Source organism: Cladophialophora carrionii, assembly GCF_000365165.1.
Source record: "Cladophialophora carrionii CBS 160.54 unplaced genomic scaffold supercont1.5, whole genome shotgun sequence".
Classification (NCBI taxonomy): domain Eukaryota; kingdom Fungi; phylum Ascomycota; class Eurotiomycetes; order Chaetothyriales; family Herpotrichiellaceae; genus Cladophialophora; species Cladophialophora carrionii.
This window is the reverse complement of record NW_008481830.1, coordinates 1107186-1132037: the sequence shown is the minus strand read 5'-3', so window position 1 is coordinate 1132037 and position 24852 is coordinate 1107186. Positions and strand designations below refer to the sequence as shown.

Genomic DNA, 24852 nt, shown 5'->3' with positions numbered 1-24852 from the left:
GGGAAAGGTTCGTTTAGTTTACGCAATGATCCTCGGATTTAGAGCTGAGAAATCCTTTTGTGCAAGCAGGCGCAACAAGATTCCAAGGTTACATTCGCCAGTGGCAGAGAATGATGGCAGCGGGAACCGAAGCGAACCTATACCTCCATCGGCCCTTCATATCGAGAATCACTCCCCCCAGTCCCGTTTCAGCCATGCCGAAGACCAAGAGAGCACCGATACGCCTGATCGGCGAACGAGTACACCGCAGAGGATCAAGGCACCGGTCAGCTTCGACCGGCTTTCGGCAACAGACCCCGAAGCCTTCAACCAGAGGATCTCGTCGGCAGGATTGACGCAGGAGGTAGGGCTTTCCATGACGTGGACTTTTGGTGGTTAACAGCTGCTCTAGATTATCGACAACTTCAGCCCCGAAACGATTCTTGAAAGTTCCACTTCCGCTCTTCCTGGCGGCATCGGTCACGCCCAGGGGGATCTGATCACCGTGGAGCAGCTGTTGGGCCTCGAACTCCCTTCGAAGAGAGTCGCTGACTACTTCTTGAATATCTACATAGATGTGGTCCATTGGTTCATAATGCTGTTTCATGAACCGACATTTCGCTCGAAATACGAGAAACTCATGGTCTCCAGGAGCTTTCCGCGGTGCCGCTCGAATGAGGTGATATTCATATTGCTGGTTCTGTCCATTGGTGCGCACTATGCGCCGGACGAGGAGGTCCTGCAGAAATTTCCGACATTTCAGTTGAAGACATTCCGAGCACTCTCGCTGAAGAAAATCGAAAACAGCCTGCCTTCGCTGTACGACACAGCCGAGCTGGAGTCGGTGCAAGTGTGCTGCCTCCTGGCCTCGTGGTATGTGTATCATGGCCGGCCGAACCTGGCATTTGTCATTCTCGGTGCTGGATTGAGGTGTGCTCAACTTCTTTTGCTACACCGAGAGTCAACCTGGAGAGGAGTATCGGAGATTGCGAAAGAAGAGCGGAGGCGTGTCTTCTGGGCCCTCTTCGTCTTTGATCGGTGAGCAAACTATATGCCATGTTAAACTTCTGCTAATCCCATTCCAGATTCGCGGCCACGATATTTGGGCGCCCCTGTGGCATCCCCATGGCCGAGATCGACGTCAGAATACCACAGAACGTCGGCGACACCACGGTTCAACATCCCTTCTTTCGGTCGAGCGCGACAACGCCAGACGGCACCGTCGAGCCCGTCACGGCGTTCTCATACTTCAAGTTCAAGATCAAGCTGTACCAGATCTCCTCACCCATCATAGGCGACTTGTACTTCCACCGGAGTCGCAGCGTATCAGAGCTGGCCTTCAAGGTCTACCGCATCGATAAAGAGCTGTCCGACTTCTTCAGCGCGCTTCCACCGGAATTGAAGCTCGAAGACCTCTTTCGAAACCCCGCCGAGAAAGTCACGCCGAGGACGCGGCCTTTCATGCTCCAAGCCCTCGCCCTGCAGATCGCCTACGACAACGTCCAAATCCTGCTCCACCGCCCACTGCTGTCCCAAGACCTACGCAATTACAAGACCCATGCAGACCTCTCTGACCCCGATCGCCTCGCGTATTCGCCCGACCAGAGCAATATCACTAATAGCATCCAGCTATCGTCGCAGCACGTCCACCAGATCCTGCTCGCAAGCCGTGACAAATGCTGGGAGTCGGCAATCCGATCGTCCAAGCTCGGCCAGTATAATCAATGTTTGGTCTCTGCGCGGGACAGCCACGCCGCGGCCTTCCTCGGCATCAATCTCTTCACGGCCGGCATGGTCCTGTGCGTGGTCGCTCTCTCGCGGCCTTTATCCTCCGAGGCGCAGACGGCCAAGCAGGCCGTCGCGCGGATCATGTCCTTGTCACGCTTCCTGTCGGGCAAGGCCCCACTCTCTGCACAGACGACGAAAATCCTGAAAGATCTCGTCCGTCTCGTCGGCGAGAAGGAGATCAAGGCCATGCTTGCGGAGTCGGAAATGGCGCAAAATCAGCCTTCTACCTCGACCGATCGTGCAAGAAGCAGAGATAGAGACAGGGATGGGCACAGAGACGGAGACACAGACAGAGACAGAGACAGGAATACAGAGGATACGCCGGACGTGACGTCTCGACTGCCAGCTGTTCCCGCCAGAGATGACCTGCTGCAAGTCTCAGATAATGCGCCCGAGGAAGCCGTTGCTGCGTCTGAGCCCTTGAAAGAGGAATTTGGGCTCGCAGGGATGATGGACGCGGGGCCCTCGCTAATGGACACCTTCGACTTCTCCGGGCTGGAGAACCTGGATTTCAACAACGGGCTGTCGATTGTGCAGCAAGCCATGTTCCCGGAGGTGGTGGCCCCGGACGTTGATGCATCAATGCCAAAAGACGAAGGAGAGTATAATGCGAACCAGGCCTATCTTTATCCGGCTGGTGGAAGCAGCGATGGTCTACAGACCGATGATTTCAGCATGATGAACTCTGTGGGACAGACTTGGCTCTGGGACTCCGTTTCTTGGTAGACTGAGCTGGATCCCTCATTGGTGACTCGACTTGAAAGAAAAAGGGCCACTGGCGAGGGTAGGCAAAACATACACCCCGAACCTCGAGGCGAGGGAAGTAGGTATTGGTACAAGCTGGCTTCTATGTCTACGCGTAACCTCTTCTCCGGCGACCTTGGTTCCTGGGACGCTGCGTAACAACCAAGGGGTTGATCTTGTGCTTGTCCCTCGTCTTGTATCCCGATTTAGCCTGGTGGAATGAGTCAGCTTCCAGCGATATAAAAAGATAGAAGTAGGGTGTTGGCCAAGAGAACTTACCGGAATGCCCCAAGGACTCATGGGAATGCGATTACCCTTGGATTTACCTCGACCACCACCGTGAGGATGATCTGATGCATTCATCGCCAGACCACGAACAGTGGGTCGAATATTCAGCCACCTCGACCGACCGGCTTTACCAAGCGAGGTGTACTTGAAATTGACATTGCTTGCGACGCCAATAGTCGCGACGGCGTCCTTGTCGATCAGTCGAACCTCGCCGCTGGAGAGCTTGACCGTAACATAATTGGCGGCCTTTTCGAACTTCCTCAGCTGGTCCATGGTCAAGGTCGACAGATCGAAGTTTCGGACGTCGCCAAAGATCTTGATCATTTCCTTCTGTACCGTGTCTTCTCCTTTCCCGACAACGATACCATGCGTGCCTGCGCTCCGGCATATCTTCCCGATCTCGCCTTTTGATGGAGTGATGTTGAAGATGGGCGTGCCAACAGGAATCATGCCCAGTTGTAGACAATTGCCTCTGTGCGCAGTCTTGGACGCCAGGACTCCCTGGTCTATGTGGCCGCCCATCTCATCGATCAACTCCTGTGGTAGTCCTGACCTGTAGCTCTCAACCGTGTCGCCCGCTCGTAGACCTTCAGCTGCGAGGATGTAGCTCTTCTCCCCTGTCTGCAAGCTCTTCACCAACGCGATGTGAGCAGTGCGACCTGGATCGTGCTCTATTCTCTCGACCAGATGTTTACCGCCAGCATTCCTTGCGAAGTCGACAATGCGTATCCTCCTCTTATGGCCGCCTCCTCGATGCCTCACCACAACATGGCCCGTGTGGTTTCGACCACCTTTTCCATGGCCCTTCTTTGGAAACGTGAGAGGGAAATGAGGTCGACCTTTCCATATGTGCTCGTTCAAGGGGCGGATTAAATGACGAATGCCAGGTGTTCGAGGGGTATACCGGCGTAGCCTCACATCGAACTTTGAGAGTGCATTCCGATTGTCGGCTTGGGCCAACGGCAGGTCTTCTGGAGGAGAATCTGCGACCGAAGTGCTTGGGTGCAGGGTGTCGATGGCCTGTGCATAGGAACGCCGTAATGCAGGAGCGCGATAATGACAGTTGTTGCACAGCGAGCGAAGCGGTATTCGTGGCTGCAGCATCTTGTGCAGCCGTGAGAAGGAGGAATTCAAGTTGAGCTCTGAAGACAGAAGACCATTGTCTTCTCAACACCCGCCGACTGAGCGATTGCACAGATCAATTGACTGTGTCGAGCTCCAAATTTCCGCCCAGACGCATGTAGAATGAGCCAATCGGCCAACATTCCCGCCTAATTCAGCGCTACCCAGATAGAGGCAAGCGCAGCCTCGCATTAATGCTCCCTGCCTTGCGCTTTCAAGCCTTCAGCCTCACTCGAAGACAGTTTATTTCACTTTATTTTCATTCTTCCCTCATTCATCTCCACCCACAACTTGTCGTTCGGTTGGTCATCTTGGCGTTCCATGAATACCTCAAGAATTACTGCCGGCAAGATGGAAAAGATGAAAGGGCTCAAAGGTCTGAATTGTTATTAAGACGACCCCCTTCATGCGCGGGACTAATGCCTTTCAGATCCAAATCGCCATGGCGACCACCAGCGCGCACATGGGACTGATCAATCACAGGACAAACGTGGTCTATCAGGACATCAGTCATCTTCAGTTAAGCGACACAGAGACGGACAGAATTCTCAGACTGTTGCTCCATACCCACAGCCGTCACTGCTAGCAGCAATCCGACACAAAGCATCAACTGCTCTCCAGGAAGCTTTCAAATGGCCTCAAGGACGGATGGTAAATTGGAACGTGGTCGGGAAGCCCAGGGAAGAGGAAGAGGCCACTGTTCAATCTCCATCACCGGTCTCATTGTCTACTCATTCTGAGAGCAGCGCAGGTGTGGGAACTGCAAAGGTGGTAGCAGAGAGCTCGATTTCAGGAACCCTATCTTTTCCGTCTTCGTCTTCAACCCCACCATCCAGTCCCATAAAGCAAGACACCCTTGCCGCTGGTGAGATCGCGGAAAAGAGCCAGGCAGTCGAGCCTACTGTATGCCAAACTTCACCTCTCAAAATGTCAGCTGGTCTCCCAACGGACAGCATCATTGAAACAGGAGGCGATGAAGTCAATCTCTCTGTGCTATCCAGAGGTATGTCCATTGTCCCTGGTCAATGTGAGCACTCTCAAGTCATGCAGATCCATGCGTCGGTCCATTTCCGGCGGACGACGGCCTTTCTGATGGTGAGATCGATGAGCCGGCTGTGAAGAAACCTAATGTGCAGTGGACCCCAAGTCTTCAACTCCATCGAGAAGTCCAAGAAGCTCAAACGCGAGATCGCATTCCTCCTGTCGTATCAACCCATCGGCAACCACCACGTGGACCGCGCAAAGAGCCACAGTTCAGCCTGCAACCGCCCCAGGGACCTTGGCGACAGCAGCCATCCCACCTGGTACCACCGCGGGGACCTCGGCAGCAGCATGTCACAGTCAGACCTGGGTTTGTAGAACCATCGGAGAAGCCATCTTGATGACTTTGTGGATCGCGCAGTACTAATCCGACGACAGGCCCCAAGCAAAAATGAAGATGTGTCACGCGTACAACTCCACTGGTGGTAATATTGCTTGCCCCCTCTGGATTGATTTGATGACCGAGGAGACCGCTAATTACAACCACCTAGGACAATGCCCCAAGGGCATCCAATGCCGTTACCTTCACGATCCCACCAAAGTTGCATTGTGTCTTTCGCTGTTGCAGGGCGTCCGATGTTCCCGGCTCGGTGACTGCCCATTCAGCCATGCTGCGACCTCAAAGAACATTCCAACGTGCATCCCCTTTCTGAATGGAGCATGCGCCCGTGCTGATTGCTTATACTGGCATCCTGATGGCGTGAGAGCTAACGCAGAACTGTGTTATGACTTCGCTTTTGGAGGATACTGTGAGAAAGGAGCAACATGTGGGTACCGTCACGTGCGCCAATGCTATTTCTATGCCGTGTTCGGAAGCTGCGTCAATCTCTGGTGTCAGTTGGCGCATGTTGCCAATCCTAATTGGAAGATGCACACGCCAGCGACTGTTGACAGTATGGCTTGCGCAGCATCCACTATTGTGGACCCTCCCACTGCAGATGAGGAGCGTGATCGAATGATTGCGTCTTCCGGCGCCCGGGTTTGCCGTCAAAGGGACAATGTCACGGCTAACACGAACATGACTGTTGCGGAGACGGGCGTGGTGGTCAAAGCGATGACTGACGAAAAAGCGGGCGTAGTCCACTCTGCCACGATGGACGATGAAGACATGGAGGCCGCGAGTGTTGCCGGCTCGTTCAGTCTCCAGGACGATTACATTCCTTTGTAGGTGGATCTGACCTTGTGCATGACGAGATCACATTGGGGAAACGAGCTTGGAAATTACTGAAGCGCAGCATGAACTGCAGATGGGAGAGGGAGAGGGAGATCTGCCCTGGAGATAGAAGTGCAGGTGGAGGTGAAGATGGACGAAACGGTCATTGATGAAGGCCAGAGGGACAGAAGTGGGTGAGACTCGGAGACTCGGAGACTCACAGAGATGCGACTCTCTTGGATACTACGCGTACGGGCATGTCATATCATATGGCGTGCATACTGGCAATGGGGCCAAAGTGTCATGCCAGCGGATCTTGCAGAGCTGCAGAGCACAGAATGCACAGAATGCACAACACATCATGTTTGTTCAATTCGTTCGAGATCTGCTTCCATACGTGGACTGCACGAGGACATCGTGCGTCCTGCCTGGGCTCCCGTGCAACTATATAGAACATGTCTAATTTATGATTTGAAATTGACTGACTGACTGTCTGTCTGTCTGGCCGTCTAGTCTTCTCAACTGCAGCTTGGATGGTGGGTCGTTCGGACGTGGAGACTGTTTATTGCCCGTCGTCTACGTGCATTGTCGTGACTCTTCTGGAATGGCTCTCCTTTCGCCCTCGATAATGTATGTTTGATGCCTGGCTGGCGATCCATGCGGTCTGCTGGAGACCCGAAACCCCTTTCCGGTCATGCAGCCATTCGTTGCTCTCGATCCCATCTTGACGGGTCGGCATGACTGGCCGGCTTGTTCTCGGTCGTCATGGGTCCCTCAGTTCCCCTCGGTGATTTTTTCGAAGACGGACACTCCATATCGGCCTAGCGCTGAGGCACAGGCCACCGCTTCCGCCCCGACCTTCCTCATCCGCTCCGCACCCTCTTTGTCCTCGACGCCGCCGACACCAATAATCATGATATCCTTCGTCATAGGGTCCTTGTCAAGCAGTTTTCGAAACGTGGCCACGTTTCCCAGTGCCAACGGGTGAAGGGCCGCTCCTGCCAATCCGCCAAGTCCACTACCAGATTCACTGTTCAGCACTGGTTCGAGCGATGCGTTCAGCAGAAGACTGTGGCCCAGCGTGTTGGTGCAGGTGATAAAGTCGATCACGCTACCTTCGCCAGGCTCTGAAGACTTTGCTTTCCGGAGTGAGTCGACGACCATGTCGAATTGGCCAGAGTAAGTATATGGAGGCAGCTTCAGGCCGACCTTTGGGGTGGATTCCGGTGTTGTCATGCGTCCGCGATATGTCGATTTCGAGTCGGAAATGGCTTCCAAGTACTCGTCGAGTTCTTTCTTGTCGTATGCTGGGGGTGGTGCGGACGCAATATTCGGGCATGAAAGGTTGACTTCCATAGCGAGGCGGAGGTCTTCGTCCATCTCGGCGGCGTTTGCTACGAGCGCGTAGGCCATGGCTATCTCATCCGCAGTGCCTGTCACGGAGAGAATAAAGGGTTTCTTGGTTGGTGTGTCAGTGCCGAGGTGGCGTTGGCCGACAATTTCGTTGATTATGCCGAGATATTCAGAAAGCGTGAGCGGCGAGTATCCTAAGGTGTTGAGGGTCGAGACTGGTTCTGCAGAATTTGAAGTCGAGGAGGGAGGCTTTGATTCTTCGCCCTTTGGAGCATCGCTGGGAATGGTCTTGCCTGGAGTAAAGAAGGTGTATTGATGGATTGAGTCGTCGTGGCTGAAGCCTTCGAGCAGAGATGTACGGATTGTTACCGCACCGGTGAAGGGACTGTCATAGAGGGCTTTGATGTCTTCGAGAGTCGTGGCCCATGGGCAGGCAGAGTTGAGCAGTGGTGGCTCGATCTTCAATTTGGTCGTAGCCATGGTGGAGATTGTCGTCGTCAAGGCAGAGTTCTATCGCAGAGGGGAGGAAAGGAAATATCAGGAATGGAATGTTCTGTCGCTATTGTTCGCGCAGTCCCCGTCCGTCTTGAAAGTAGTAATTTTACAGACAGGCTGTTCTTGAGTTTCACTTCTTTCGGAGATCGAAGCAGTAGCAGGTTCGTGTTTGTCAAGTGAAGGAGTTTTCAGAAGAGGCCAGAGATGTTATTCCTCCATGTTATGTAGAGAAGCTTACGATGGTAAGAACGATCGTCGTTGCAATTACGACGTACCCACTTTGCTTGTGCGTTCTACGCACCCAGACTCGCATGCTCTTTTTATAGCTATCCTGCCGTCTTCTGACGGTTATCGAGGACGACGAGTTGCTACAAATGAAGTACGTGGCTGATGCGCAAGTCCGGATCTAACAAACTTCAACAAATCATGAGCCAGCAAATGTCTCAGATGTTTGATAACGCCTTGCAGGATGGTAGACACCATACTCAAACAAGGCTGTCACGAACGCTGCTACCCAGTCTGGAAGAGCTCACCATTGCACGGTACGGTGTACTGAAGTTCTTCATCAGTCATCTTCATTTTTCGTCTATCGTGAGCGAGCAGAACAGCAGTGCCAATCTCCTAGAAGTCCACGAGTCTTGTCCTTGGTGCTTAAGCAGCCACGCAAGGCAAGGCTCAAGTCCCCCTAGACAGGTTCTAAATGGTTTGACCTGGAGACTGTATGACAGAGGCCAGAGTCATGCCGTCATCATCTGACGCAGGGCTGCCCAACATCGCCTTGCTCACAACTTCTGCATGGCCACGACGTCGGTGGACTGGACATGGTCCTCATCCTCCTCGATCAGTTGCTGCAACTCGTCCAGAGACACCTTCTCGTCTTCGACGACCAAGTTGACCTGCATCTTCTTGATACCGAACCCGACAGGGACAAGCTTGTTGGCGCCCCAGACGAGACCATCCATCTCGATCTTCAACACGTTGGCGACCAGCTCGTCCATGTTCGTCTCGTCGTCCCAAGGCTTGACATCCAAGGTGACAATGGATTTGGCGGCGGGCTTCGTCTTGCCTTCCTTCTTCTTCTTGTACTCCGCCAATCTCTTCTCTCGCTCGGCGACGACCTCGGCGTCTTCCTCCTCCTCGTCAGAGCCGAAGAGATCGACCTCGTCGTCATCCTCAGCCTCGGGCGCATCCTTGGGGTTGTGTGTTACAGCAACTTCTTCTGGGCCGTAGGTGGTGAAGGGCTTCGAAGGGTCGCCTGGCAGGGTGGAGAAGTCGGCGTCGTAGGACTTGACATGGTTGTACCAGCGGTAGGCATGGGGATATTTCTCAACCGCAGGTTGCTCCTTCAAGGCCTTGAAACTGACGACATCGGCTTGAGATGGGGAGTATCTGTAGAGAGACTGTTAGCGGAAAGGTCAGGAGGAAGTTGACTGCGATAACTAGTAGTCTCTCTTTCGGGTCAGAGGTGCAATTGCTTGCGATTGGAAGTAGTCATTCGGTGGTGTCTTAAGCCACCTCATCAACACGGACCAATTTGTTCTCATCCTAAAGACAAATGGAGCGGAATCTCTTGACAAGGAGCCACGTACCCAGAGATGTATGAGCGGGTTTGGAGCCAGTTGTTGAGGACTAGATTGAGTCAGTGCCAGTCTGTGGAGGGGCTGATATTCGACCAAACATACTTGTGAGGCCGCTGTCGGAGACGAAGTCGGTGAAACCCATCTTGAAAGAGATCTAAATACTATGAGCGAATGCGTAGACAAGCAGGCAATTCCAGTGAGGTGTGTTAGTGGAAATCGTTCTGGTCAATCTGAAATGGAAAAGAAAAAGATGCCCTTGCAAGTCATGCCAAGCCTACAGAGTGGGTCCAGTCTGTGGCGGGACGAAACAGCCACAGCACGACAGTCACTCCTTTATACCTGCACCGCTCGTTCTCACTCGTCGTCATCATTGAAGCCACAATGGTTGCAAAATCATGCTATATGGCATCCCATCAATTGTGCTGGTCCCAAAGGTCTCCAATTTTCAAGATACAATTTGTGTTGATTTCATGGGTAGTTCAGCCGCACACCCCGCCCTGGCTCTCATGCAGCACACAGAGCGCCTAGTCCAAGTATGCTACTGACGTTTTCTAGTTCAGCCGGTCTCTTTCGCTCGGCAAGTGCGCGATTCTCTCCTTGAGATAACCGATGGGAAAACCATGAGCTTGATTTGTGCTCCGGCGTCGTGTCATGCGCCTCCCCAGCGTCAAAAGGTTGCATGTTAGGGTCGTCGGCCTTATTCGTGTCTGTGTCGGCATCGGCCTTCAAGTCTCGATCACCAGCCGCTTATGACACAACCTAGACAGAGGCCGAGCTCAAGTGTCAGGTTCCCCCTCAGCTGTAAGCACATAGATGCCAATTTGCCCTATCGAACAGTCGTTGCATTGCACTCTTCCACAGCCCATGTCACTAGGCGACCTCAGGAGATTTTTTTTCGCGACTCTTCACGATTCCCAAACAGCTTGTATCTTGGAAGGTCGATGCGAGCGGGGATCCACCATGTGCATAGAGCGTCGAATGATAAGCACCCGCCCGTGCCTCTGCAGTCTTACAAGTCGAATGAGCTAAAACGGAGAGTGGTGACAACAATGTTTTCTCGAGGGAGTGTAGAATCTCGTTGCGCCTCGTGTTTAGGGCTGCTGCAAATATGGGTGTTAGGAGTGTGTACCTGACCATGTTGAACGTCACTCACTGAGCAGGTACACGGGGATCCGTGGGTGATTCATGGTCTCGGGAGCCGCCAGGAATGGTTCCTCTTGGGCGACCAGTATCTTCCAGGAGGTGCTCGAGAATAGATGTGGCGCATCAAGAAGACAGGCAACAAGAAGTACCTTGTGGAGGTCATCAACCGATGCAGAGACAGCGAGCTTCTCCAGCGGAGCTTGGACGCAGCTAGCGATAGGAGCTGTACACTGATACTTATCGTACCAGACAGCGAGATTCTCGACGAACACAATGTCGACGTTATTTGGAAGCTTGGGGTCTTGGAAGTGGACCACTTTGCTGAGGTAGACAAACACGGCAGGATCGTCGTCTGGCAGCGAGATGCTCAACGACTCACTGGCGGTCCCTCGAGATGTCAAGCTCTCCTTGAAGCCTGAAATGAACATTACTTTGAAAATTGGAGACGCCAGAGACATGACTTTGGAGGAGACTCGGATCCGTTCTTTGTCGATCTCGACGACGACATCGCCGGTGGGGTCAGCATCGGTGGTGGCCACGGTGTTCTGTGACTATTGAGATATCGCGCACGGGTGAAAGGAAGATGAGAGAGCTCAGGCGCAGGTGGGGGAAAGACGAGAAGTTCCAAGGGGCACATGAGAGAGAGATGGACACCTGAGGGCATTGCCTGACGCATCGCTGAAAGCAGCCCTAGCATATCTTTGCCGAGACGAGTGATTCTCGCAATGGCTCTGTCTTGTCTTCGACGAAAACAAGGCCTTCCAGACATTCAATGGCAAGACTATTTGATAAGTACGGGTCAACATTAGGCGAGGACAATATCACTCAGACACGTGAAAGCGGAACCGTCTGCTGGCGATGACATGGTACAGGCACTAGTTAAAGGAGTCGATGATTCTCCTGAAGCAGCCTGAACATGACTATGTGGGCAGGAGCCACAACCCAAGACCGAGGGAGGAAACAACTTACTGGAATGCTCTGAAGTCCAGGAGCACACCAAACCAAGGATCAGTATCGGGGTACTCTGGATATTGCCGGGCTATGTGGCTATGCACCGAACGCGGAGCTTGTCAAGTGGCCGCTCTGCTGCTCCAGAACTCTGCGGCTCCTACTAAGGTGTCGACACAGTATTTACTGTGTATTCAATGTGATACTTTCATTTACGGCAGCGGGAAGAAACAATCGCACTACTGTCATTAGCGTTGAAGAAGCGGCACTTGAAGCAGCTGTAAAGGGACTAGTCAGCCAGGGGCGCGAGGAGACTAATCCCGATCCAGATCATGATGTCGCTCGAGGCTTCCAGAAAATGCGGCAAGACTCGAACCACTTGCAATACGGAGTACCTTCATCCACAATTAAATCTTCAGACTTGTTGCCAGCATGTCTAACTCTATTCTTGATCACCGATAACACCTCTCCAGTCGCGTAGCATTTGCGACTCAGCAACCGAAGCATCATGAACGCCGCAAGAGCGTCGCTCGTGCGACGAGCACGACCTTCCCGAATAGCTTTGCCTTCATTGCAGCAACCGAGAGCCACACCTCTGGCAACCTCCGTTGTGAGGGCTGTTGCAGCTCCTCGCTCGATACTACCGGCATCATCTTTCATACGGACATATGCCAATGGACGGCCTCATCCTCCGGGAGGAACTCACCGCATGAACATGGGAGGCGAGCCTGAAAAGCCTGCTTTGGAAGAGTATGGAGTTGATCTCACAGCCCGGGCAAAAGATGGCAAACTCGACCCTGTCATCGGAAGAGACGCTGAGATTCACCGAACGATTCAAATCCTGTCCCGCAGAACTAAGAACAACCCGGTTCTGATCGGTGCCGCAGGGACAGGCAAAACCGCCATTCTCGAAGGACTCGCACAAAGAATAGTCAGGGGGGATGTACCTGAGAGTATCAAGAACAAGAGGGTTATTGCTCTAGACCTAGGCCAGCTGATAGCCGGAGCCAAATTCAGAGGTGACTTTGAAGAAAGGTTGAAGAAAGTCCTGAAAGAGGTTCAAGATGCTCAGGGTGGTGTGATTCTCTTCATTGATGAACTGCATACCCTGCTCGGCCTCGGCAAGGCTGAAGGCTCTATCGATGCCAGCAATCTACTCAAGCCGGCTTTGTCTCGCGGCGAACTCCAATGCTGCGGCGCAACGACGCTGAACGAATACCGCCAGATCGAGAAAGACGTTGCACTTGCACGGCGTTTCCAACCCATTCAAGTTGGCGAACCTTCGGTCCAAGACACAATCTCTATATTGCGCGGCATCAAAGACCGCTACGAGGTTCATCACGGTGTTCGCATCACAGATGGAGCTCTTGTGGCCGCTGCAACATACAGCAACCGCTACATAACTGATCGCTTCCTGCCGGACAAGGCCATTGACCTAGTCGACGAAGCCGCATCCGCTCTGAGACTACAGCAAGAGTCGAAGCCTGATGCCATTCAAACCCTGGACCGCGAAATCATGACCATCCAGATCGAGCTTGAATCCTTGCGCAAGGAAACCGATATCGCATCCAAAGAGCGGCGGCAAAAGCTGGAGGAGACTCTGGCAGAGAAGAAAAAAGAAGTCGCCCGTCTAACTGAGATATGGGATCGTGAAAAGGCCGAGATTGAAGCTATCAAGCGTACGAAAGAAGACCTCGAGAAGGCCCGACAGGAGCTGGAGCAGGCCCGGCGAGAAGGAAACTTTGGCCGCGCAGGTGAACTCCAATACGCCACCATCCCCAGACTTGAAGCGCAGCTACCTCAGGAAGGGGAGGAGGTCATGTCCACCACCAAGAATGGAGAGACTCTCATCCACGATTCAGTTACGGCCGACGACATTGCCAACGTCGTGAGTCGCACCACAGGTATTCCGGTGACCAAGCTCATGGCGGGTGAAGTCGAGAAGCTGGTCAAGATGGAAGACAAGCTGCGAGAACATGTCCGGGGCCAAGATGAAGCTCTCACTGCAGTCGCCAATGCAGTTCGAATGCAGCGGGCCGGTCTCAACGGGGAGAACCGCCCCCTGGGCAGCTTTATGTTCTTGGGACCTACCGGTGTCGGCAAGACGGAGCTCTGTAAACAAATCGCCAACTTCCTGTTCAGCACAGAAACCGCCGTGGTCAGGTTCGATATGTCGGAATTTCAGGAGAAGCACACCGTTTCCCGGTTGATTGGTGCGACGGCTGGCTACATTGGCTATGAAGACGCAGGACAGCTCACAGAAGCCGTTCGCCGAAAGCCGTATGCCGTTCTCCTCTTTGACGAATTCGAAAAGGCACATCGCGACATCTCGAGTCTACTGCTGCAGGTGCTGGACGAAGGCTTCTTGACTGACGCGCAAGGCCACAAGGTGGACTTCCGAAACACTCTCATTGTATTGACGAGCAATCTCGGCGCCGAGATTCTGATTGGCAGTGGTGCCGATGTGGAGTCTGTGACACCTGAGCAAAAGAAGGCCGTCATGGAAGTCGTCCAAGCCTCGTACCCGCCAGAGTTCCTCAACAGAATTGACGAATTCATCATCTTCAACAAATTGTCCAGGTCGGCGTTGAGGGACATTGTGGACATCCGAATCCGCGAACTTCAGGGACGTTTGGACGATCGCAGAATGACACTCGACGTCTCGCCCGAGGTCAAAGACTGGCTCTGCGAGAAGGGCTATGATCCTCGGTATGGTGCCCGGCCGCTAAACAGGCTGATCCAGCACGAAATCGGAAGGAAGCTCGCCGACAGGATAATCCGAGGAGAGTTGAAGATGGGAGATAGCGCCAAGGTCATTGTGAGCAACGAGGGAGAGGCCTTGGATTTGCAGGTGCAAGCCAAAGCATAGTTTGGCGTGGGAGGTACTATGGCTTGTATACTTCGACCGTTGTCGGGTCGAGGTCTGGTCCATTTTAGCGGCATGTACTGGCGTTGGCATGGAAGATACCCCCTTGAAATAACGAATGCATAAGACTAGGATGGATTTCTTGGGACATGTACAGCAAGAAAGCCAGGGGCACGCGGCATTGTATAGTACTGTGTATATATGACCAATAAAAGAGGATCCCAGCTCCATGATTGCGTCGTCCCTGGTGTGCATTTTCTGCTTTAAGAAAGGTACAGTACACGTCGGGTATACAGTACAAGCGCGGCATTGGCAGATTTGTCCCCTTTACAGCCCCAGCGAATGGCGTGATCGGTGCGCAGCGCTCAGACTCAGAAATACAACTACCAGTCCGTCCGGCAAGCAATAATGACATAGCAAAAATTGACCGCCTCTGACATGTTATCTTCGCTGGTCCGAAACGTGCTGAGTGCGCGACGATCACTTGAACGGCGTCTACGAGCTCGCTGGCCCCAGACCCAAGACAAGGCATGGGAAACACTGCAGAAGAATGGCCTCCTGGGATTCATATGCTTCGGGGGCCCGCCCGTTCACTTTCAGATTGTGAGTGTCTCGTACAACTGTATCTGGCACTGGCGACATCCACGGCAGCAGCACTCCCGTCTACATTGGTTTCCCGCCACGTTCTGACTTCGCGTCGTGACCAAGCAGCTCCACCAACGCTTCGTCGAGAAGTACCAATGGCTGGAGGAGCCGATGTTCCAGGAGCTGTTCGCCGTGACGCAGGCTCTTTCCGGCCCCGCGAGCACCAAGATGCTGTATTGCATCAACCTGAACCGGAATGGCTTCCTGTCCGCGCTGCTGGCGTTCCTGCTGTGGTCGTGAGTGCTACCCTTCCTTTTCGGTCCTGAATCTCCTGCTATGCTGTGCCTCCGAGATTGGATCATCATGTTTGACCGTGGCATGCCATGCCATGCCGTGCTAGACTCCCCGGCGCGGTCGGAATGTACGCCCTCTCGCTCGGCATCTCCAACGTGGGAGACACCCTCCCGGCCCCGGCATATGCCCTGCTCTCTGGCCTCAACGCGGCGACGGTCGGCGTGATTGCCCTGGCGGCCGTGCAGTTGTCGCAGAAGGCCATCACCGACCAGGTGACGCGGGGGCTGGTGTTTCTGGGCGCCACTGCAGGCATGCTTTACAACGCGCTGTGGTATTTCCCCGTGTTGATCTTCTTGGCCGGACCCGTGACCATCATCTGGGATTCTCGATGGTTTCACAATCTGACCAGGTGGACTTCGGCACTGGTCAGCGGCGGAAGACAACCCACGGCGGCGGCCCAAAGCCAGGAGGACATTGAGATGAGAAGCACCGACCGACCAGACATGGCTACAGTCGCGGAACGTGAGTCCCCAAGTCATCGACACAGAGGTGACGTGCTCGGCTGACGGAAGCATGAACCAGACAATACCACCGACAATGACACCGACACTGTCATCCACGCCCTGCCCTCTTCCCAGCCCAGAGTTTCTACGGCGCCAAAGCAGCGTGCAGAGGACTCACAACACCGCGATCCGACCGACGAGGGCCGAAGCAACATGGTGGCCGGCCCTTCAGAGGCAAGAATCATCCCCCGAGACCGAGAACTCAAAGTATCCTGGAAATTCGGGTCGCTTTTAATCGCAGGCTTCCTCCTCAGCTTCGTCACCGTCATGGTCGTGCGCGGCGTCATCAAAGACAGACCTTTACTGTTCAGCCTCTTTTCGAACCTCTACCTTGCCGGGACGATCATTTTCGGCGGCGGGCCTGTGGTGATCCCTCTTCTTCGCCAGTGAGTACAGTATTCCATACAGTAATACACGCATCCACACAACGAATGATGATGGTCACGTCACCTCTTGTCTCTTGAACACAATCACGACTCATCTGGTCGGTCGACAAGTCGAACCAACTGGTGGACTCATGACTCATTGATATTGATAAAATTAGAAAGAATACTACTAACCTGCCCTTCCACCCAGATACATCGTCGCCGAAGGATGGGTCTCGCCCCGCGACTTCCTCCTCGGCCTCGCCCTGATCCAGTCGTTCCCTGGGCCAAACTTCAACTGTAAGTATATACTACGCGTAGTGTAGAGTCTTTGCGTTGCACACACACACACAAAGCTAACGCAATTAATGACGTTCCCCCCCGCGCGTAGTCGCAGTATACCTAGGCTCCCTGACGGCCGTCAACGCATCGTACCCCAGCTTCACCGGCGCCCTCGTCAGCTTCATCGCCATCTTCGCCCCGGGCCTCATCCTCGTGCACGGCACCATGGGGATCTGGACGGCGCTGCGCACGCGCCGGTCGGTGCGGGCCGGGTTGCGCGGCGTCAACGCCGCCGCTGTGGGACTCATCTACACGGCCGTCTACCGGCTGTGGGAGATCGGGTACATCGACGAGAGGTTCACGAGCGGGTCCAGTCTGGGGAGGGATCCGTGGTGGGTCGTCGTCACGGCGACGAGTTATGTCGGTGTCTCTTGGTATAGGCTTCCCGTGCCGGCGGCTATCTTGCTGGGCGGGTCTATGGGGTTGATTTGGTATGGTGTCGTCTCGAGATAACGAGGTGACAAGGTAAGGAGGTAACTATGGAACCCATGGAACTCGTGCCATGGCTGTCCTGCGCCGTGGAAGCGGCTTTCGTCCCCGCTTCACATTGCTTGGAGCGCTATTAGTGACAAAGCCTACAGCGCTGTACGTCTCCAGCTTCACGCAGGTCTCCACTCGTAATGATGGGCCCCCTTCTTGGCCTTTCCAGGATCTTCACCCTTGACGTGAGGTCGATCGTACGCGTGGGCTCCAAAGAAATCCATCTCAGCTTCCATGAACTGCGTGGGCAGGGCCGTACTTCCGTCATATTTGAGGTACTCGAGCGAGGCCGACAGACTGGGTATCATGGCATCCCACTCTGTCCCCTTGAGAACAACCTTCTTCAGGGCTGGATAGTTTTCCTGCAGGGCCTGGGCGACTGGTTTCAACAATTTGATATCCGATGTTTCTTTTCCCTGCTTGGCCGCCAACGCTGCCTCCAGCATGTCGGCGATCTGGCTCGATTGGATGATGCAACCCTCGCGCCAAATGCGGATGCAGGTTGCGAGATCGACATTCCATTCCTCGGCGCGAGAGGCTTTGCTGATCAGTTCGAGGCCCTGGCAGAAGGAACACACAAAGGATGCGTAGACGGCTTTCCGGAGCTCTTCGATAAACGCTTCCTTGTCTTGCCCTTCTTCCGCCTGCTTTGGTGGTGGCGTCTGAAGTTCCTTGGCCACCTCTAGCCGTTCTGCCCTCTCTCCACTGGCATAGCGAAGGAACTGACCAGCTGCAATGGTGGGTGCAGTCACACGACGATACGCCGCCTCCATGACTGACCAGAAGCCGGTGCCTTCGCTGCTGTCATCGTCCTGCACTACCTTGTCGAGAACATCATCGAGGACGTAACCGCCTTCTCCTCTCCCTTCTCCCTCCCCGTCCCCTTTCGGTGACTTCTTCCTCTGACAGATCTCCGCCCCGATCTGGACCAAGAACGTCGACCTAAGAGACCCTTGCGAGTTCCAGCGGTCAAGAACCTTGCCGATCTCTCCGTTCGACATGCCGAGACAATACTTCATGATTCCCCACGCTTCGCACAGCGTGGACAGCATGCCATTTTCGATCCCATTGTGCATCATCTTGACGTAGTGACCCGAGCCACCGGGTCCGATATAGGCCACGCAGGGAGATTGTTTCGTATCCTCCGGCGAGGATGCCTTTGCGGCGAACTTTTCAAGGATAGGCAACACCTTTTGAACAGCCGCCTTATCACCACCAGGGGACATGCTCGGGCCTCGCCTCGCAGATTGATATCCTCCCGAGACGCCCATGCCTATCCACGCGACGCCCTTTTCGGACAGCTCGTGCTGCCGCCTCTCCGTGTTGCGATAATGCTCGTTTCCGCCATCGAGGACGATGAAGCCTTTGCCTAAATGGTTGCCCATCTTCGCAATGACCTCGTCGGCCGCATTGCCATGCGTGATACTGAAGATCAGGACTTTCACTTCCTCGCTGGAAAGGCTGTCAACGAATTCTGCAATGTCGGTGTATCCGTCGATTTTCCCATTCTTGCCATCTTTGCCCCCTTCGGGTTTCCGGGAGAGTGCCTCTTTCACATTGTCGGGCGAGATGTCCCAGATGGAGATGTCGAAGCCGAGTTCTGCGATCCCCAGGGCCATCATGCTGCCCATAGAGCCGGCGCCTACAATGCCGATGCGTTTGACGGGTGATTCGTCGTTGGGAGCCATGGTGATGTTATGGCCAGTCGGCCTGTCTGTAAGAGAAGGAGGAACGTAGGTAGTCAGGTGCAAACGTAAGCTGTCGGCTGCTTCACTCGCTTGTCCAGTGGTCCGAATTGAAGTTGAGGTGGAATCGAAGGTGAAGGTGAAGGTCAGTGAAGTCAAAGACAAAGAAGGGATTGATTCCTTCAACACCGAGGTCTGGAAGGAAGATTGCCTTCCGTCGTGCTTGCCCTGTACAATGGACTGTAGATAGACTGATGCGCTGATCGTGTATTCATTTCATCATGCACTGTGTAGGTATGCATGTGATGACAAGCCTTTTGGACGCGGATTTCAGTTCCAGCCACATTACAAAGACCCGCCCGCGAGCCAACACGGTGTCCTTCAGGTCACCTTAAAGCATCGAGTGTGCGAGGATTAGTGAGTGCTTGATTCGAAATAGAAACCCGACTACGTCACTCTCGACGAGGCCGGATGGTAACTTCCGTGCAGGTGCGGACTTTGTAGCGACACTTTTACATGGAGGCTGCGAGGACAGGCACACGAAATGGGTGCGAGACAAATCGCCAACACAGTGACTTGATTGACTTGCGTGGCTCGTTATGTCAAAATGACCTCATACCACGGTAGGTTGAAGACAGGTCAGATCAATATCGCTACACCGGCGATACGGAGCGGATACTTGTACATCTTGCGCTCCACTTGCCATGCCGAATGAGGCGAGCGAGCAAGTAATAAGCAAGCCTGACGTGGAAAGCTTGATCCGAGGAATTATGTACAAGTGCGCTGGACGCTTCGAAGATCAGTAACTCCACTCGGACTTACCCCGCTGTCTCATACATGATTATAAGGGTTGATATCACAACACCCGTGCATTGCACCTGTCCCATAAAGTGAAACCAGTAGCTGCTTGGGCTTGTACACGAGTTTGTCTCTTACTAGTCACGATACACACTCCTGACGCCGTGTACACGATACAGCGCGGCAATCAAGCTCGATGCACAACCATCGCCCACAATTCCAGTTCCTTGGGCGTGCATCATCCTCCATCGGCTACCATCTTGAAACGGTCCTACGGGACCCTATGCAGTGACACCGGTATTACCCGCGGCCGACGGAGCGACGTCACGGGCAGCCTTCTCCTTCGCCCGTGAGGCACGATCCTCTCCATAGTTGATGGCAAGGCCCAAACGCGCGGGATCAATGTTCCAGTGCCCGGCAATTAAGGCGACACTAAACACCGGCTTGGCCAGGAAGTCGAGAACCCCGTAGAAGACGGCCTCGGAGTCTGGGGCAATGATGTTGGCCCCTTCGGAAACGCCCCACGCGATGGGATAGCAGAGCCAGACGAACAAGGTCAGAACGCCGCAGAGCATGTAGGTGCGGTAAATGTCCTGACCAAGCCGTTTGGCGCGCTTGCGACCCACGCCTGCGAGATTCCAGAACACGTAGAACATGGCGACGGTGCCGAACGCCCACCAGCCTGGAGAAACCGACCTGTCAGCTCTGTGGCGGGAATTGTCTCGGACTGAGAGTTCCAAAGCGAAGATTCACTCACCCCACTTCCAGCGGGTAGGAGTCAGAGCTCCAATAAGCCCAGTGATGATCATGATCCAGTCGATGAAGACGGTCCACACAATGGTTGGCCAGGGCAAGCCGGCAGTGAGCATGAGATCCAAGAGAAGCAGAGGAGTCGTGATAAACCTGGCGTGGGAGATGCATGTCAGTTCGTCCTTCAGCACCTTCGTCATGGACAAGCCGCAAGACTCACCAGTCGATATATCGGGCGTAGTAGATTTCACGGTTGATGCCCGCGACCTTGGGCCAGCTACGCTGATACTCAACATTGATAGGTGCCCATCCTTGGTGCGAGCCCATGGCGTAGTAAGCAAGCATGGCGGTTAAATTGATGGCTCCTGTGATGTAGTAAAAGATGCGGTGCCTCTGCGGCTTCATATGGCCGGCGATGATGACACCCAACCCGACCACGCCCATGACGGACATGATGGCGTAGTAGAAGTCGGAGCCATGGCTGGTGATGGCAATCGCGGCGCTTTTGCCATTCTGTGTCGGATTTGACGAGACGGCGTTGTTTCGCTTGAATAGCGGATGTAGCTGATTAGATTCCATGTTGTGGTCACAGAAGATGAAGGCCTGCACAAGAAATCGACGTCTCGGAAGTGGAAGTCGCAGTTGAGTTGCCACTACTGACAAGGTGTCTTCTCACTTATACCCACAGCAGTCGTCTCAGGTGGAAGTACCCCTTGGGCAGACTCGGTGCAGGCCGACACGAATTATATAATGATGATAGGTGTGCCTGCGGTATTTCGTCTCCAGCTGATTGCATCTTGGGCGACAGTGACTCGTACACTGCAAGAATGTGTGACGGTTGCGTCACGCCCCGGAAGAGCAGGATACAAAGGCCCAGTGTTGGGTATATCTTGTACCGCTTAATCTAGTCATGAGCTCATCATGAATTGGAAAAGACTCCATGCCGGCTGTGGGACCACCAGAAACACCTTGATCTCAGATATCGGATGCGTCAGGCTGCTGTTGACGGTCATTTGTTCAACACATGCATGGAAGCAAGGAATGAGCGGCAGCCACGGCTCTGATGTTGCGTGCTGTTCTGTTCATAGATACCCTCACATTGGTGCTTTTCGTCCATCATCTCTTTGAACTCCCCGATCATGGCGAACTTTAAGCGTGAAGTAGACTGTTGTTAAGACCGCGACTAAGGAAGCTTGTTCAGTGGAGGGCTATTGTGCATCGGCTGTTATGGGTTGCGGAAAAGTTAGCATAGAAGAGCTGTTTACCTTGCAGCGGTTCTACTATGCGGCGGTTGTATGGATCGTGCATTTCGAAGCTGATCGGAGGCAGGGCGATAGAAGGAGACGTCGTGATTGATGGCAGTCTGCTGGTTGAGTCCATTACATCAAGAAGCCTTGCGGGATCGACGCTAGCGCACGATCAATGTTGCCGCACCAATAGATATCTATCTATTTTGTATGACCTCCTCGTGGGGAAGCCCAAACAAGGAATGCTTTCTTGAGCCGAGAATCAGTGCCGGCCTACTATTCACAAGCAGCAGCGGTTGCGTTCCGTCGCTGCTGCGGAACCAGGATGGTGCTGAAAAACTGCTCGACCTCTCCTACCTCCTGTAGCCCGCACACAAGGGATACGTGCTGGTCGGGCCGGATGACTACGAGGCAACCCTCATCTTTGTCGACTCCCCATTTCGCATATGCATCGTCAAAGTCTCCTTCGTCTCCTGCGTTATTGTTCGCAAAGCATTTCCAATAGTCGTATCCAAGCTTTGGGTCGAAAGGGCGCAGGAGCTCGGGTAGGCTGAATAACTCGACCTTGTGCCGGGGAGCGGCGTGTATGGTCAAGACCTCGATGACCGAGTCGACCTTGTCGCCTGCTGGTGTGTACGTCCGGAGAAACGATGAAGGTGCATCCATGCGCTCACACAGAGTCCGTAAGCGTGCCATCTGTGAGGCTTTGCTTATATCGCCCGCGAGCACTAACAGACGCCAGCGGCCATCGGCTGGCAGCATCGAGTGGACATGGACTATATTAGCTTCCGCATGATTCAGTACCAGAAAAGAGGGTAGTCGCTGTCCAATGGGTATCTTGCTCGCTAATGACCGCCTCGAGAGCCCTCGAGTTTGTCTTGAATTGTCGAGATCGGGACAAGATTTGGAATCTCTTGACTCGTCTTCGCGTGCTGGTACAACCAAGGCATTGGGGCCATATTCCACACCAACTCCACTGAGAAACGTTCGAAACCGCTCATAGAACTCGTCGTAGTTGTGTGCATCCGAGCCCGCCCCTTTCTCATAGAAATCGCACATTTCTCGATCCATCTCTATCAGGGTTTGTGCGACCGATTGTCGTTCGGCGTTGTACGTGTCGAGAATGTCAGGCTTTGCGATACCTTTGATGACTTGGCCGAGCTTCCATACCAGGTTGTAAGAGTCTTGCATGGACACATTCATTCCTGCACCCATTGTGGGGGAATGCGTATGGACTGCGTCGCCGACCAGGAAGACCCGACCGTCTTTGCTGAAACTGGGAGCACACTGCTGACCCACGGTATATACCGACCACCAATTGCAGTGTTTGTATGACAGCTTGTACGGACTCAATATCTTGGAGGCCTTTTCTGTAATCATTTCCGGAGTGACCTTGCTTGTGTCAAAGTCATCGCCTTCGCTGCCTGTCTCGGCCAGTTGAACATAGAATCTAACGAGCCGATCTTCGCGGGGAAATGTCATCGTGCTGCCGGTCTTCGTGGAGTGAATGGAGCATGAGATGCGTATATCGGCTGTAAGAGGCGTTAGCGCTTCTTCAACAGCAATGTCGGAGGTTCATGCTTACGGAAGTCGGTGATAGGGACAATGTCCACGACCCCAAAGTGCACTTTCGTCTTGCCACCTTCTAGCCTGAGGCCAACCTGATCACGAGTCCAGCTGTGCCCGCCATCTGCACCTACCAGGTATCGAGCTTTTATGATCTCTTCCTGCGGTGGTCGCCCTATGCTTGTCAGCCGTGTAGTCAAGCACTCTTGGTATTTGAAGGTCCTTACAGCCTTGATCTGCTGTGTCTCTATTCGTTGCGACCGTGCTTCGTCCGATCCGTAGACAGATCGGATAAGCGGCATGGTCGGTCGTCAGAGCTTCATCTAGTTGAAGGGATTTAGTCGTCGTATTTCTCTCGACATTCAAACGACCTTCTCTTCGCAGGAAATCAATGAAATTCTGCTCAATGAAACCTTGATGGATGCCCAGTTGACAGAACCGGCCATGCTCTTCTTCCTTGGCCCGAACCCGCTCCGTTCGTTTGATTTTGCTTTCGTCTTCGGGATCCGGATTCTTGTCACAGTCAGCATAGCCAGCGCGAAGAGGCAGCCGTGCCGCACGTACCCAGGAGCAGATCTCTCGCAGTTGATAGGCCTTTTCATTGATTGCATTCGCCAGCCCAAAGCTGTCGAGTATCTCCAAAGTACGCACATGGAGACCGTCCGCCCGACCGGTTTGTACCCTGTCAACTTTATCATCGAGGATCCGCGCGTTGAATCCCAGACGACTTGCCCAAGCAGCCGCCATGAGCCCGGCCGGACCAGCACCGATGATGACGAGATCACTGTATGTTACTTTAGGAACCATGGTAAACCGGGCGCCCTCCGCCTCTTCGTGATAACAGTATCGTGCAAGAGGCTTGCACTTGTGTCTGAGCAACCTCGCGGGCAGGAGATCCTGCCTTTTGCACTAAGCGGCCTTGCCGGGGTTAATCTAGCAGCCTACAAGGGCAAAGAATTATGCGAGCCTGGTAGAGCACCTATGCTTGTGTCGTAGTGGAGACAGTTGGCAGATCCGAGCGCTTGAAGCCGAGGAGGAGATCGTTCTCAGGCAGATTCCAGTTTGAGCTTGTGCTACGAGTACGTACGGTGTACGGAGTACCTCGTACTTACCTCGAACGTTTTGCTGCGTCCCAGGTTCGGTACACTTCGAAAGGCTGTTAAGATGGGCGGATCTACAACCAGATCGGTGAATGATCCTGTTTCGTAGTGATGACCCATCTAATACTGAGACTTGGTCACGTGCTCCGGATATCCTATCCTGTAATGATCTCATTGAGAATGGCACGGAATAGTGGCACGGCAAAGTGAGGATGTCCCCGGCTGATGGGTGAATGATGGGTGACTGACACCCAACTGACGGAAGGGTGAGAGATGACGCTGGTTGTCGGCCGGGAGCCGGAGTGTTATGCCACCATCACCTTTCGATCCAGATGCATCGACCACGCGTTTCTGGCAAGTTTGTTTCGTCCAGCCGCGGGGCATCAATTCAGGTACTGGTGCGACGTGTTGAAGCACCAGCCAGGAACAGTTAGCGCCACTTCCAATGCCGACTGACGTCACTGGGCTTGGCACACACGCGGTGTCCCACGCCATGCTGTTTGTGCCATACATTGCGCTTCCTCTGTGTTTCGTACTCTTACGGGTATCTACAATGTACTTGTAACGTGGCTGAGCC

General features: G+C 53.8%; 12 protein-coding genes across 12 annotated transcripts; 5 read left to right on the top strand and 7 right to left on the bottom strand.

Annotated features, from left to right (window-relative positions):
* Nucleotides 1-25: 25 nt before the first annotated feature.
* G647_06234 (uncharacterized protein) lies at nucleotides 26-2493 on the top strand (the record flags this gene model as incomplete). Its single annotated transcript, XM_008730556.1, has 3 exons — nucleotides 26-343; nucleotides 392-1017; nucleotides 1065-2493. The coding sequence occupies 3 exons, from the start codon at nucleotides 26-28 to the stop codon at nucleotides 2491-2493; spliced, it is 2373 nt and encodes a 790-aa protein (XP_008728778.1).
* Nucleotides 2494-2620: 127 nt separating this feature from the next.
* Nucleotides 2621-3903, bottom strand: G647_06233 (uncharacterized protein; the record flags this gene model as incomplete). The annotated part of the gene is made up of 2 exons (XM_008730555.1): nucleotides 2621-2722; nucleotides 2791-3903. The coding sequence occupies 2 exons, from the start codon at nucleotides 3901-3903 to the stop codon at nucleotides 2621-2623; spliced, it is 1215 nt and encodes a 404-aa protein (XP_008728777.1).
* Nucleotides 3904-5457: 1554 nt separating this feature from the next.
* On the top strand, nucleotides 5458-5556 carry G647_06232 (uncharacterized protein; the record flags this gene model as incomplete). The annotated part of the gene is made up of 1 exon (XM_008730554.1): nucleotides 5458-5556. One exon carries the CDS (start codon nucleotides 5458-5460, stop codon nucleotides 5554-5556), a length of 99 nt encoding a protein of 32 aa, XP_008728776.1.
* Nucleotides 5557-5830: 274 nt separating this feature from the next.
* Nucleotides 5831-6130, top strand: G647_06231 (uncharacterized protein; the record flags this gene model as incomplete). The annotated part of the gene is made up of 1 exon (XM_008730553.1): nucleotides 5831-6130. One exon carries the CDS (start codon nucleotides 5831-5833, stop codon nucleotides 6128-6130), a length of 300 nt encoding a protein of 99 aa, XP_008728775.1.
* A 759-nt stretch (nucleotides 6131-6889) lies between these two features.
* Nucleotides 6890-7948, bottom strand: G647_06230 (uncharacterized protein; the record flags this gene model as incomplete). The annotated part of the gene is made up of 1 exon (XM_008730552.1): nucleotides 6890-7948. The coding sequence occupies one exon, from the start codon at nucleotides 7946-7948 to the stop codon at nucleotides 6890-6892; it is 1059 nt and encodes a 352-aa protein (XP_008728774.1).
* A 797-nt stretch (nucleotides 7949-8745) lies between these two features.
* On the bottom strand, nucleotides 8746-9685 carry G647_06229 (uncharacterized protein; the record flags this gene model as incomplete). The annotated part of the gene is made up of 3 exons (XM_008730551.1): nucleotides 8746-9352; nucleotides 9553-9592; nucleotides 9646-9685. The coding sequence occupies 3 exons, from the start codon at nucleotides 9683-9685 to the stop codon at nucleotides 8746-8748; spliced, it is 687 nt and encodes a 228-aa protein (XP_008728773.1).
* Nucleotides 9686-10688: 1003 nt separating this feature from the next.
* On the bottom strand, nucleotides 10689-11144 carry G647_06228 (uncharacterized protein; the record flags this gene model as incomplete). The annotated part of the gene is made up of 1 exon (XM_008730550.1): nucleotides 10689-11144. One exon carries the CDS (start codon nucleotides 11142-11144, stop codon nucleotides 10689-10691), a length of 456 nt encoding a protein of 151 aa, XP_008728772.1.
* A 998-nt stretch (nucleotides 11145-12142) lies between these two features.
* Nucleotides 12143-14503, top strand: G647_06227 (uncharacterized protein; the record flags this gene model as incomplete). Its single annotated transcript, XM_008730549.1, has 1 exon — nucleotides 12143-14503. The coding sequence occupies one exon, from the start codon at nucleotides 12143-12145 to the stop codon at nucleotides 14501-14503; it is 2361 nt and encodes a 786-aa protein (XP_008728771.1).
* Nucleotides 14504-14938: 435 nt separating this feature from the next.
* Nucleotides 14939-17102, top strand: G647_06226 (uncharacterized protein; the record flags this gene model as incomplete). Its single annotated transcript, XM_008730548.1, has 6 exons — nucleotides 14939-15103; nucleotides 15212-15381; nucleotides 15486-15901; nucleotides 15962-16328; nucleotides 16519-16607; nucleotides 16699-17102. 6 exons carry the CDS (start codon nucleotides 14939-14941, stop codon nucleotides 17100-17102), a joined length of 1611 nt encoding a protein of 536 aa, XP_008728770.1.
* A 146-nt stretch (nucleotides 17103-17248) lies between these two features.
* Nucleotides 17249-18817, bottom strand: G647_06225 (6-phosphogluconate dehydrogenase (decarboxylating); the record flags this gene model as incomplete). The annotated part of the gene is made up of 1 exon (XM_008730547.1): nucleotides 17249-18817. One exon carries the CDS (start codon nucleotides 18815-18817, stop codon nucleotides 17249-17251), a length of 1569 nt encoding a protein of 522 aa, XP_008728769.1.
* Nucleotides 18818-19893: 1076 nt separating this feature from the next.
* Nucleotides 19894-20941, bottom strand: G647_06224 (uncharacterized protein; the record flags this gene model as incomplete). The annotated part of the gene is made up of 3 exons (XM_008730546.1): nucleotides 19894-20294; nucleotides 20370-20515; nucleotides 20583-20941. The coding sequence occupies 3 exons, from the start codon at nucleotides 20939-20941 to the stop codon at nucleotides 19894-19896; spliced, it is 906 nt and encodes a 301-aa protein (XP_008728768.1).
* A 944-nt stretch (nucleotides 20942-21885) lies between these two features.
* On the bottom strand, nucleotides 21886-23982 carry G647_06223 (uncharacterized protein; the record flags this gene model as incomplete). Its single annotated transcript, XM_008730545.1, has 4 exons — nucleotides 21886-23141; nucleotides 23195-23350; nucleotides 23403-23688; nucleotides 23740-23982. 4 exons carry the CDS (start codon nucleotides 23980-23982, stop codon nucleotides 21886-21888), a joined length of 1941 nt encoding a protein of 646 aa, XP_008728767.1.
* Nucleotides 23983-24852: the final 870 nt, after the last annotated feature.